The sequence below is a fragment of the Canis lupus genome, chromosome 33 (genome assembly GCF_003254725.2).
Source record: "Canis lupus dingo isolate Sandy chromosome 33, ASM325472v2, whole genome shotgun sequence".
Lineage (NCBI taxonomy): Eukaryota > Metazoa > Chordata > Mammalia > Carnivora > Canidae > Canis > Canis lupus.
This window is the reverse complement of record NC_064275.1, coordinates 16,813,286-16,826,566: the sequence shown is the minus strand read 5'-3', so window position 1 is coordinate 16,826,566 and position 13,281 is coordinate 16,813,286. Positions and strand designations below refer to the sequence as shown.

The window sequence follows — 13,281 nt, the reverse complement described above, 5'->3', positions numbered from 1 at the left end:
TAAAGTATATCTTCACTTTTTGAACTTTATTATGCTTCAGACATTTTTCTGATCATTTCAGGTTTATTTCAATAAACATTGTCCTATATTTTGTGAACTGCATTTTTTTTTGAACTGCATTTTAAAATCAGGAGCAATTTTACAAATCTCTGTACAGAACTGACATCAGACAAAAGACCAAAAAAAAAAAAAATCAAACTTTCTTAACAATTCTGAGAACACAATTAAGAGCTATCCCAGTTAACATAAGCATTTAGCAAGTGAACATGTCTTGAATAAAAAAGCAGGAAATATTTTATTAAAAAAAAACAACATGCAACATGTATAGACCTAGAGGGTATTTGATTAAGTGAAGTTAAGTCACAGAAAGACAAATATGTTATGATTTCACTTATATGTGGAACCTAAAGAGCAAAACAAATCAGAAAGAGACCCATTAATACAGAGAACAAATTGGTGATTGTCACAGGGAAGCGGGTGGGAGGATGGGCAAAAACAGGTGAAGGGGAGATACGGGCTCCAGTCATGGAATAAATCATAGGGATGAAAGGTACAGAGGGAACAGAGTCAATGGTGTTGTAATAGCACCATATGGTGACAGATGGTAGCTACACTTGTGGTGGGCATAGGATAATACATAGAGTTGTCGAAATCACTATGTTGTACACCTGAAATTCTAACATTGTGTGTCAACTATACTTCAATTAAAAAATATCAAGGATTGAAGGAAGGAGAAAAATTTTCAAACAGCAACTTCTATTTTCTTTACAATTTGTATCATACTTCATTAAATAAGTATTCGTGTGATATTTACAAAATATAAACAAAGAGGATAAAACCTAAATATCAGGGCCTTTCACCTGTTATCCCTCCTCTAATCTCTTAGATCCATTAGTTTACATACCAACTAAAAATATGATCTAGTTAACTATAGTTGAAAGCTTATCAATTAAGTCATCAATAGTATAAACAAGAAGTTGAATGTCCGCTTTTTCCTTCATTCGGTGATCACTATGTTTTCGGAGGATGACATCTACATCTGTGCTGACTACTCGGTCAGCAACTTGTATGGACGTATGCCAAGGTATGACATCATCTTTCATGCCATGGAGCAATCGTACAGGGCAGTTCACGGGGATCGGGCTATGTAACAAGCAGTGGTGTTCCGCTTCTTTAATGAAACTGTACTGAATGTGATAAATTCCTTCTTCACTGTACTTTGATGGCATGTCCCACATGCCTTTCATCTCTATTTCTTTTTTTACCTGTTAAGAAAAATGAGGAAAATAAAAGTTTTTATGCAACACTAACACATGCAATAGTCTTAAACAGTCCAAGGAAAGCAGTCCTAGAGGAGGAGGAAAAGAGATAAAAATGTAACAATGATAGTAATCAACAACTAAACAGTAGATGCAAGGTACTGTGACAGGGACTTTACACAGTGTCTCATAAGATCCTGTTAATGACTATTATTGCATTTTTTTTTTTTGCAAAAGAGGGTAGAAGAATCTAGAGAAGTTAAATTTCACATTTAAAGTTGACAGGGAACAACTGCTGTGGCTTGGTTTCATACTTAGATTAAGCTTTATCAGGTAACATCTTAATTCAGGTGTTGCTTCACCCCAACTGAAAGGGAAAATGAAGGGGGGAAAAATTATTTCTTGGAATCAGTTCAGGTATCATTCTCATTACACAAAACTAAATTCTTAGGAATAACAATTGTTTAGATTTCAAAATCACAAAACTAAAACTGTCTATAGGGCAGCCCTGGTGGTGCAGCAGTTTGGCGCCGCCTGCAGCCCGGGGTGTAATCCTGGAGACCCTGGATTGAGTCCCATGTCGGGCTCCCTGCACGGAGCCTGCTTCTCCCTCTGCCTGTGTCTCTACCTCTCTCTCTCTCTGCATGTCTCTCATGAATAAATAAATAAAATCTTTAAAAAAAAATTAAAATATATATCTTCTATATGTGAAGTCATTAAAATAGGGATGGAATAAGGGGAGAAAAGAAAGAAAGAATCAGAATCAAAGAAAGCCTAGAACTAAAAATGAAAAATAAGATGGCAATTACTCTGGACAATCAAACATATAATTTCAGGCTAAACATTAAAACAAAAAAAAGTACTGTTTTGCCTTTCAGATTCCTAGGGAATGAGAAAAAAATGTGTTGTTTTGGATGACAATGAAGTCTTCCAAATACTTCCTGAAAACTGAGCAAGGATATCATTAATACGTTTATTCTCTTAAGATAAAACACAGGGTATCTTTTGATTCTTGAAGAATTTTAACATTTTAGATTATAATTTGTCTTATTTTTTAGATCATTTATCTTAAACAATGTTTCTAATTAAAGTCATATGCTTGTTATAGAAAACACAGGAAATACAGAAATTATAAAAAAAGTAATCGCACATAATCCCACCTCATGGATATAACCACCATTAATATTCTGGCTGACTTCCTTCCAGTATTAAACATATGTCCACTACTAACAAATAAATTACTTTCATTTATTTCAGAAACCTCATTTTGACCATGATGTGCTGAAGAGGATGCTAATAATGAAAAGCACTTTTTTTTTTTCTAAAGTGAGAATTAGTAGTAGAAAAAAATGCCAACTAAGTGTTTAAGCAGGAATGGCTAATTTCATCTCCTGTGTGCTAATTCTGATCGACTGATGGTGTGTACTTGGAGCGCTTCACTGAGAGGCTCTGAGGCTGCTTTCAGGCTTAAAAAAATTTTTTTTTTCAACATCGATGAGCCAAGTCTAACATGATCATAAGAATAGGTACTGCTTCCCATATGCCACAAAATAAAAATAAGAGGTACAAAAAGAGATCAAGATGTATGATACAAGTAGATAAATGTGATTAATAAAATGTTGCTTAAAAAAAGAAATTTAAAGTGTGATCTCATCAACAGGGCTCAAATATTTGGCAGAATGATTTGAAGGGGCTGTGAAAAAAAGAAATCTTGAACAGAGGCCAATTATTTAAAGAAGGCAAGGAGATTATGTACAAAAGTGCAGCTAAGGCAAAAGATGAGCGAGCATAGGAAGTCAAAGGACAATGACACATGAACAAATATTCAAAGACAGAGGGAGCAGGAGAATGACAGGATTTATACACTGAGGCTACTTGTGACTTACCTCAACAGGAAGCTGATTGAACTGTGTCACTAGGCCATCTACAGCTGTCGCTACACCAATAAGTGCAACAACCTTTTGTGGCCTTGCGATCGCAGCATGAAACATAAGCCATCCACCGAGGCTAGTTCCAACTAGTATCTAAAGTAAAAATGTATAAAGTTTTAAAGAGGAGTTTTTCTTTTCTGTAAGCAGACTAAAAAGCTTATGTATGTACTTTTTTTCTTTTATATCCGTTAGCTCTCTGACTTTTAATATTTGGCATAAAGTAGAATTAAAACCATGATTACAGTGAAAAGTAAAAGGCTACTTACATTTTATGAGACAGTGAAAATGATAGAACTATTTTAAATCAAATACCAAAACTGATGGTAAAACACTTGAACTATTAAATTTTCATAGCTAAAGAAACAGCTCAAAAAGCATGAGGCTGGTCAATAGTCAGATTTAACAAAAACAATTACCTGAGGTCCTTCAGCTACATCATCAATTATAGAAAGAACATCTTTTCTCCACTTTCCCACTGTGCATTCTTGTAAATTACCATCCGAATTTCCAACTCCTGACAAATCAAACCTACAAAAAGGGAAAACATAGGTCTATGTCTAGATATTTATCTATACATTTGCTTCTCTGATTTTTAAGAAACATAGCACATTTGTTATAATTACAATGCTTAAAATATATTAAAATAAAATACTGAGGTCAATATATATTTTAGCAGATCCTAGTGGTAAAACCTTCAAATATCACTTCCATCCACTCTCACCTCCCTCTGCCACCAGCGGCCACTCTCCTCTGACTGGACTAGTGTGACAGACAGTCTCCTCCGGAGTCTTCCTGCCTCCCTTTCCTATCGTTGTATCTCTTCCCCATGCAGCAGTCAGTGATCCTTTTAAACCAAAAACCATGTCTTGCACAAACCCTCCAAAAGCTTTCTATAATCTTTAAATAAAATATCTAGTCCTTACCATAACGTGGCCTCTGACTACCTCTCTGATCTCATTTCTTCCTGTTCCTTCTCTGCAACTGCATCTTCACTTGCCTTCTTGAAGTTCGTGGACTACACCACCCATGGTTTTGCCTCAGGAGTTTGACATCAGCTGCACTTTCTACATGTAACACTGGACACCTCCAGATAGTCACTTTGCTTGCTCCCTCACTTCGTTCAGGCCTTCAGCTCCAACGTTTCATTCCCAGCGATGCCTTCTGTGACCACCCAATCCCAAACTGCTTCTCTCATCATCCTCAAATTCCTTACCCAACTTTATTTTCTTCATGGCGTATGTTGCTGCTTGACCTATAAGAAATCTGACTGTTGGTGTGGTCTGTCTCCCACGCTCGAATGGAAGCACCAGGGGGCCCAGACTGCTTTGTTCAGCACTCCTTTCCTGGGGCCTAGACCAGTACTTTGCATGTGGTGAATGCTGAGTATTTACTAAATTAATGACAGGGAAAGAGGCAAATCAAACTCATGAACACCAGCTCATCCCCTTAGTTTGCTTCTCCTTCGAACTTTCTAGTTCTCCAGGTTCCAAGTCTGTGTGATCCGGGCATTTCACCTCTCTTTCCAGGCCTCAATTTAACAGATCACGAAGTATCATCATACCATGCCTGCAGATTACCTTAAACCCCCGTCCTACCTAACTATTCCAACCCCTGGGGAAGCCCTTTCGTAATGCTGAGCCTTTGCATGCTATTCCACTGCCCGGCAAGCCTTCCTTCACCACTCCAGCTCCTGATCATCCTTTAAAACAAGACACTGCCTTTGAGGCACATTCTTTGACATACATGCCCTGCTTACTACCATCACTTTCTTTTGTATGTACTCACTCAATGCTTTTCTTATTACGTAGTTAGCAAATTTTAAGCAGATCGTTTTATGAGGATTAGTTTTTTCCAGGATACTGAATGCTGTGTGCCCTGTACCATCCTCCCTCACTCTCATTTCTCCTCCTCATCTCTGTCTCTGCAATCACACTGAAGGTCTCTGTCATGGTAAGCCTGGCCTATCACAGCAGCCTTCCATGTCTCTACGGCTAGTCTCTCTCCAAATGGATCCACTGTATACCTATCAGGTTTCTTCTGCAACATTATACTGACATGGCATTAACTTCAGTGATTCTCTGTGACATACAACATAAACATTCAACGTGCCAGCCTGTTTTTATAGACCATTATCTTCTGGTCATCTTGGATCAACCTTTTATCATTTCATCAGAGGCAACTGCTACCTTGGCCAAACAGATCAATCTGCTGTTAATCAACTGGCTCTTGCCTTCTGTCCTGTTTCATGCCTCATACTATTCCCTTTACCTGGAACACCTTCTTCCTTTCACCTTCACAGATCATATACTCTCAGAGCTTAGTCCAAATGACCCTTTCTCTCTGCTGGAAAAACTTTCCAGACAAGCTGAAGAAAAAAAGGTCTATCTAATGCAACTTATATAGAATTCATTTTTATCAGTCACCATGAATTGTTTATAACCTGCTCTGTAAGACAGTGTGCGTGTGTAATGTGCCTCATCATTCCTGTGAGACTGTCAGAACTTTGGGGGTGGGGGACGAGGAAACACAATTCTTAGTTTTGTCTCTGCCATCTTCATGGAGACCAAAGATTAAGGCATGTAAACCTCATACACTAAGTATCACATCATATACTAAGTAAATAAAAGTGGAGGATAAAAGTAGAATCACTGTATCCAAATATGAAGCTTTCAGGTTTTTCTCTTAAAATCTAGTGAAAACTAATAAATCTTAGTGTTTTTAGTGTACATGTAAGAACACATATGTGATATATAGCATATAACATTTTCTTAGGGATTTATAAGTTATGGAGGAAGAAGAAATAAAAATTTTTAGATATAAAGTGAAAGAATTTGGGACCTGTGGATAACTGTGGAACAAAGCCACTGCTAAAAGTGCTGATCACAGTTATTACTTCTCTTCAATCCCGGGGACACAGCAGACAGACCCAGGAGAAGGAAGGCACCAGCCAATCCTCCTTTACCCTCCCCTGGTGGGCAATCGGGCATCTCTATTTGCTGCATCTTTTACAGCTGCCTTCCAAATATATGATGCTTGTAGAATACATGTAGAGCACCCCCCGCCCCCGCAAGATGGAAATAAAAATACTTATAATAAAAGGTTTAAGTAAAAAAAACAGTGACTCTGGTTGAACCCTAATCAAAGGACAAAGATATTTCAAACATATTAAGCTGTGTAAGACTTTAAAACACAGCAACACAACTCTATTCTAGTAGCCTCAACTCTAGGACATATTCCCATATCTAGAATTAAATATTCTATGACAAATAATTATGAGAGAATAACAGCCCTAATGCCATGTGTTACATTCCTGAGTTCTGGCTCAATCTTATGTTAGGCATGGAGACAGGACAACAAGAAACCATTTTCTTAGAGCTGTATGTACCATTCCTTATATAATATACAAAACTAACCATTTCCTCATTCAAGGTCCAAAACCTTACAGCCAAAAGCACAACAAAGTAAACTAGGAAACTGGAGTATCAAAGATAAAATCTAGAACAAGCTAAAAGACAATCAATAGTAATTAATGTGATTGCAGCAAAGTTTGATAAAAGAAAATAAAAAAGAACGTGGTCAAATTAAAACTTTGTAGTGAAGGGCTATACTTTTAAAAAGATTTATAAAGATATACTTAGGCTCTGTTTTAACACAGTACCATTTAATGGTCTGTACACATTATAATTCAATCATGTTTATCTTTAACAAATGTATTTCATATGTATCCAAAATGCAGAAAACCCACCCATGTCATGTCTTATAGGAAGATGGGAACTGGTTATAGTATTTAGAGTCTCAGTTTCAATCCAAGAACCAGTAAAGTAGCAATTTCTTGATTCAAATTCTTTTGAATGATGGCAATTTTTCTGATATTTTTCACATTTTGGTCCAGGTGGTCCCCCTTCCTGTACAACTCGTTCTTACCCAAATCTGAACTATCCTTCAATGTGCCTTTATAAAGTGTTTTTCATCACTTCAATCCCCAGTTTTCTCTCACCTTGTGCAATTAAGTATACTGTTATTTTAACACAGTCATATTCTGATGAGTATTTTTGCCTAATTTCTCACATGTATTTTATCATGTGCTTCCCCAACCTGATTTTTAAGAACAGCGGCCATGTTTTAGAATTCACGGTGTTTTTTATAGCACCCAGTAATAGTGTTAGAAAGTCTACTTAGAAAAGATAGTCTTCAGAATAACAGGTAAGTCAGAACAGATTTTTTAAAGTTCTGAGCATGAAAATGAAACCATTCAGTTAACGATGAAAGGAGTTAACACTAAATCCATATAACTAACATACTCTCTGCTAATGTATTGAATAAAATCTAAGTTTTTTTTAATTTATTATTTTATTTCTGAAAGATGTATTTTCCAGAGCCATTAAGTGAATGTTAGTGAAACTACTAACAGTTAAGATGAACAGATTTTTAGGCTATTAGTGCTAGAATGGATTCAGAAATTATCTTTAGCTCAACTTCTCCCTTTTTTATGATAAGAATAGAAGTCCAATGTTTATCAGCCAACTCATCTTGTCATAGTGATTGCTAGAATTGATGCTAATACCCGTATTTCCTGAATTCCAGGCCAGTGTTCTTTCTACTAAACCATACTATCTCTTCTGGCAAATTAGGCACTATATAAAATGATTGTTACAGGTAAACAAACCTAATAACAACAGTGTAATAAGCACATTACTTTACTAAAATAATTAACAGTATTAAATATTAGAAACTGTGAAATCAAATTTTGGTTAAGCAACTCATATCCCCCTCTTATTTAGGCTTCCACATCTTCAGACTACTAGAGTGAGGGGAAAGAGAAAACTCAGTGGAAACATGAATTATACAATGCTAATTTTAGAATACTTTCATTTATTTATGTATACGGACAGGGAACACCAATGAAAATACTAGCCAGAGAAATAAATTGAGGAGTTACAGACTGCACTTAACACCAAGGGAAAGAATGGGCTCAATATGAAGACGATGTGAAATGGGAACTTAAAGGATCTTAGGTAAGAGACATGAAAAATATACAATGTTCTTAAATACATATACTATCTTTAAATACATATTTAAAAAATAGAGTTATAAAGGCCAAATAAAAGGCTTTAACTCTCCAATGGAAAATCACAATATAATTACAAGGCATTACAAGAAAGCCAACTATTATCAGTAGCTTGCTGTCATGTTATATTATCATTTGTAAAGGGTTTAGTTACCACTAATTTCCTTTCCTGTCAGTATTGGCAGAGTGGACCATCAAAAAAGATCTTTTAAAGGTTGCATTCACGATAACCCTAAATCACAAGGTGAAAGTTTACAGGCCATTAACAGAAGTTAATCCATAAAAACACTGGCCATTTGCTTTTATTGGTTAGAGCAGAAATAATTCTCCATTGCCATGCTAAATGGTAGCAGTATTTTCTCTGAAATGTGTTGTTCCTACCTTATACAGGCGTGACCTAGAGATTTGCAAAATTCTTCAATCGCCAATGCTTTTGTACCATTCATATTAGAAAGATAGCCAGGGATGAAGATAACTCCTGGACTTTTGCCTTTTAGCTTCTTATAAGCCAAGTTTGGAAGCTCTGGTCGACTAAGGAAAGAGACTGATGACTTTTGTCTGCAAGCTAAACACAGTACACAAAACATAAACTATAGTTCACAAATACTGTTTTTGGAAAACCATATACAATTGATCCTTGAACAACACGAGGGTTGGGGTGCTGACCCCTGTGTAGTCAAAAATCCATCTGTTAACTTCTGACTCTCCCAAAACTGAACTACTAATAGCCTACTATTGATTGGAGGCCGTACAGATAACGGTGGATTAACATATATTTTGTGTTTATATTGTATTCTTACAACAAAGTAGGCTAGAGAAAAGGAAATGTTAAGAAAATCATATAGAAAATATATTTACAGTAGTGTACTCTATTTTTTGGGGAAAAAAAAAAAACAATGTATAAGTGGACCCTTGCCGTCAAACCCATATTGTTCAAGGGTCAATTGCATATTTTCAATTTTAACTTGTCAAACTGATGTCAAAACTACTTCCATTTAAGAGGAAAAACAAAAAGACTCGAAGTACTAAAATCACAAGCTTATGCATGGTATTTTCTGAACTCATCAAAATCAGTGCCTTTGAGCAAGGCACTTGATTCCTGATTCTTCCAAAATACACAATGAGGAGGAAATTCCAAGGCAATGAAAGCTAGAAACTTATAAAAAATGTTTTCCTATTGCTGTTGTATCATCTGTCCTAAACAGTATCAATCAATGTTCAGATTTATCTACACTAGTTTTAGTCTTCTATTGTGAGGGTTTTTATTTTTATTTATTTTTTAAAAGTTATTATTTATTATTTATTTATTTATTTAAAAAATATTTCACTTATTTATTCTTGAGAGACAGAGAGAGAGGCAGAGACACAGGTAGAGGGAGAAGCAGGCTCTAATGCAGGGAGCCCGACGTGGGACTCGATCCTGGGACTCCAGGACCACACCCTGAGCCAAAGGCAGGCACTCAACCACTGAGCCACCCAGGCGTCCCAAAAACTTTTTATTTATTTATCCATGAGAGACACAGAGAGAGACAGGCAGAGATGCAGGCTCCATGCAGGGAGCCGACGTGGGACTCAATCCCGGGACTTCTGGATCAGGCCCTGGGCTGAAGGTGATGCTAAACCGCTGAGCCACCAGGGCTGTCCTTGTGAGGTTTTTTAAAAAAAAAATTTTTCAGTGTTTGATGAGTTTCACATCCTCTACTTTTTGGCAGGTTGGAGGAGAAACAAGTTTGGTCTGCCTTGAGATCTTGTTCCAAAGATGGGGGTGCTGGTGTGCCACTTTCACCTTTATCATGGGTGGCTCTCATGCCACCCACAAAATCATGGGCCATGGCTAATAACCAATCATGATTATTTTTCAGGTGAGGTGGGTTTAAAGAGCAGTTTCTTTACAAGTAACCTCAAATAACTTATAATAGTACGATATTTTGGAAAAAGATTTCTCATGGGGCTCTGCAATCACTTATGTGTTTTATGTGTTGGTCTGGCTTGCTGTGGATGGTACACAGATCTTCACACAGTTTAAGTACAATAGTACAACTGACAAACCTTATATAAGGTTACTTCGTTTTGTTGTTTTTGAAATTTCTTCCCTACCACAGAATCTGTACTTGTTCTTAAAAAAAGGTGAAAAGACATTTTAAAAAATTGAGTTATTTATAATCTCACCTCCTCCTTCCAAAGAAATTAGGTTTGTGGGGGGCCTGGGTGCTCAGCTGTTTAAGTGTCCAACTCTTGATTTCAGCCCAGGTCACGATCTTGGTGTGAGATGGAGCCCAGCATCCGGCTCCATGATGATCGTGGAACCTGCTTGGGATTCTCTCTCCCACCCCTCCCTGTGTGCACACACATTCGTGTTCTCTCTCAATAAATTAAATAAATAAATAAATGAATAAGTAAGTAAGTAAGTAAATAAATAAATAAGTAAGTAACAATTAGGTTTGTGTATTTCCTAACAATATTGTTCTAGACCAACAGAATCTCTTCTACTAAATGAAACCTTCCTCTACTTTATTGTGGCCGATGGAAACATCTTGGCCCCCTTCACGGGGCTGATAAAAGCTTTCTTCATTTTGGATTTGAGGCTTGAACTCATGAATCTGTGATCAAGAGTCCTACACTCTACCAACTGATCCAGCCAGGCAGCCCGAGAAGCTGATTTTTAAAAAAACGAATTAAAGGCCTTAAGGTACCTCTATTACATATAATGTGTTTCAAAGTTTCAGTATATCATGAAATGTGCCAAATTAAAACTTTTAGCAACGGGCAGCTTTGCCTTCAGGCCAGGGTGTGATCCCGGAGACCTGGTATCCAGTCCCGCATCGGGCTCCCTGTGTGGAGCCTGCTTCTCCCTCTGCCTGTGTCTGCCTCTCTCTCTCTCTCTCTCTGTGTGTCTGTCATGAATAAATAAACAAAACCTAAAAAAAACAAAAAAACAAAAAAACTTTTAGCAACAACCAGGGCTAGTCGGGGCCAGTTATGCTGGCTGGTGGACTGCATTTGCAAAAATGTCATCTTCCCATTTCCTTAAAAAAAAAATCCCTCCTATCCTCTTCTGGATATTACTTCCCAAAACAGGAATTTCTCCCTCAGACGATTACAACGGACTTCATTTTGGTGAGCTGTAAGTGGACAGGGTTTTCTTAACATTATAAGTGATCTTACTGTATACAACAAGGGTTAGCTCAAACTAAGGCTCGGTGATGTGTTGAATAGATGAAAGGCTATCACAACCTAGTTAATGAACTGACGCACTATGCCTCACTAGAGGAACTTAGGTATAAACAAACCTTTAGGTTGTATCCAATTAAGCGTAAGTGTTTTTTTTTTTAATATTTTATTTATTTATTCGTGAGAGAGAGAGAGAGAGAGAGAGAGGCAGAGACACAGGCAGAGGCAGAAGCAGGCTCCATGCAGGGAGCCTGACACGGGAGTCGACCCCGGGTCTCCAGGGTCACCCCCTGGGCTGAAGGTGGCGCTGAACAGCTGAGCCACCCGGGCTGCCCCCCATAAGGTCTTTTGAGAATGTTATACCAGCAGAAATAATGCCAGCTTGGACTGAAAGGGACAGAGATAGGACAAAATGAAGGACGAGTCAGACTCTCAAAATTCTACAGTTAGCAAACAGGCTTGAAGTTATTCTTCTTTTTCCTTGAAGTCCATGCTTACAGCTGAGTAACTTCATCAGCCTGTTATTTTTTTTTTTAAAGATTTTATTTATTCATGAGAGACACAGAGAAAGAGAGGCAGAGACCCAGGCAGGGGGAGAAGCAGGCTCCACTCAGGGAGCCCGAAGCGGGACTCGATCCCGGGCGGCGCTGAACCCGCTGAGCCCCCGGGGGGCTGCCCAATTAACCCTAAGTTAAACTGTATTATATACATTTAAAAATTTCAACCAAGACCAAGGGTATAAAGCACTGACAGGTTCCACTCCCAGCACAAGCGCACCTGAGAGCCTGTACGTCAAAAACGTAAAACATCACAAAGGCGGAGAGAATTCAAAGACACGATTCAGAAAGAATGATCGTGTATACTGCGGGTGGAGCGGGACGGGGAAACAGCAGACTCACAAGATGGAAATACAAGGAAAACACTGTCGTTTTTGGTGCAGACGCCAGTTTCCTCCGAAGGGTAAGGACTGCGGTCTGCGCTGAGCGCGGAGCCCGGGGAAGGCAAACTCCGATGAGGCTCGACGGCGACGGCGACGCCTTCGCAACGACGACGCCACGTCCCCGCCGTAGGCCCCCTCCCGTGATGCATCCGAACAGGGTCAAGACCCCTACACTCCTTGGGCTCCGGGAGACACGAGCAACGGCTGCGCTGCAGACGCGCGGCTTCGCTCCCCCGGGGAGGCCGGCAGAGCAGCCGCAGCTCGGGGCTGCGGGGACCGCCCGCCAGCGACCGTCCGGGCCGCGCAGCGCCCCGCCGCGGGGCCCCCGGGGCCGTCCTCCCGCCCCCGCCGGGCGGGCGGCGAGAGCGTTTGCGAGCAGGGCGCCCCAGACCGCGCGAGGCAGGCACGTCCGCGAGCGCGCGTGCTGCTTTCTCCCGCCGTCCGGACACTGACCTGGGGGCCACCGCGGAGTCCCCTCGGGCTTCCTTGCGAGCCAGGCGCTGAGGCCCCGGCGGAAGCCGCAGACCGCCGCTCCGCCCCACCTCCTGCAAGGCACCCGGGCGCCCAGAGCCGCCAAGCGCAGCCCCGCCATCTTCGCACCTCGCCGACCCGCACGGCCGCCGAGCGCCGCGACCCGGGCTGCGCATGCGCCGCCGGCCGGAAGTCGGGACTGCCCTAGTGGTACCCGGAGGGGCGGGGAGGGTCCCGCGAGAGCGCGCAGGCGCAGAGCGGCGTCGCCCCCGCCCCCGTCTCGCCCGGGCAGCCCGCGGGACGGCTCGCCTGTGATGGCCTGGGACGCGCTGAGTGGCCCGGGCGCGGCGACCTCGGTGGGCAGGCGGCCGTTCCGTGGCTGGAGGCGCCGGAGAAGCCGTAAGGCCGCGTTCCAAGGAAACCCTGGCATCGTTCCGGGGG

At 40.3% G+C, this 13,281-nt stretch overlaps 1 protein-coding gene across 1 annotated transcript; it reads right to left on the bottom strand.

Moving 5' to 3' along the window:
- ABHD10 (abhydrolase domain containing 10, depalmitoylase) lies at nucleotides 1–13,028 on the bottom strand. The gene is made up of 5 exons (XM_025477869.3): nucleotides 12,823–13,028; nucleotides 8,640–8,823; nucleotides 3,607–3,718; nucleotides 3,146–3,283; nucleotides 1–1,265 (listed from the first exon to the last, which is right to left on the bottom strand). The coding sequence occupies exons 1-5, from the start codon at nucleotides 12,959–12,961 to the stop codon at nucleotides 921–923; spliced, it is 918 nt and encodes a 305-aa protein (XP_025333654.1). The 5' UTR covers nucleotides 12,962–13,028; the 3' UTR covers nucleotides 1–920.
- Between the last annotated feature and the right edge of the window lie 253 nt (nucleotides 13,029–13,281).

Excerpts from the sequence above, each read along its gene's own strand:
- ABHD10 (XM_025477869.3), bottom strand. The coding sequence starts at position 12,961 with ATGGCGGGGCTGCGCTTGGCGGCTCTGGGCGCCCGGGTGCCTTGCAGG. Across the intron at positions 3,284-3,606 it reads ATGTAGCTGAAGGACCTCAG|ATACTAGTTGGAACTAGCCT; the intron begins GTAATTGTTTTT and ends TTTTTACTTTAG. Across the intron at positions 1,266-3,145 it reads TCAATCAGCTTCCTGTTGAG|GTAAAAAAAGAAATAGAGAT; the intron begins GTAAGTCACAAG and ends TTTTCTTAACAG.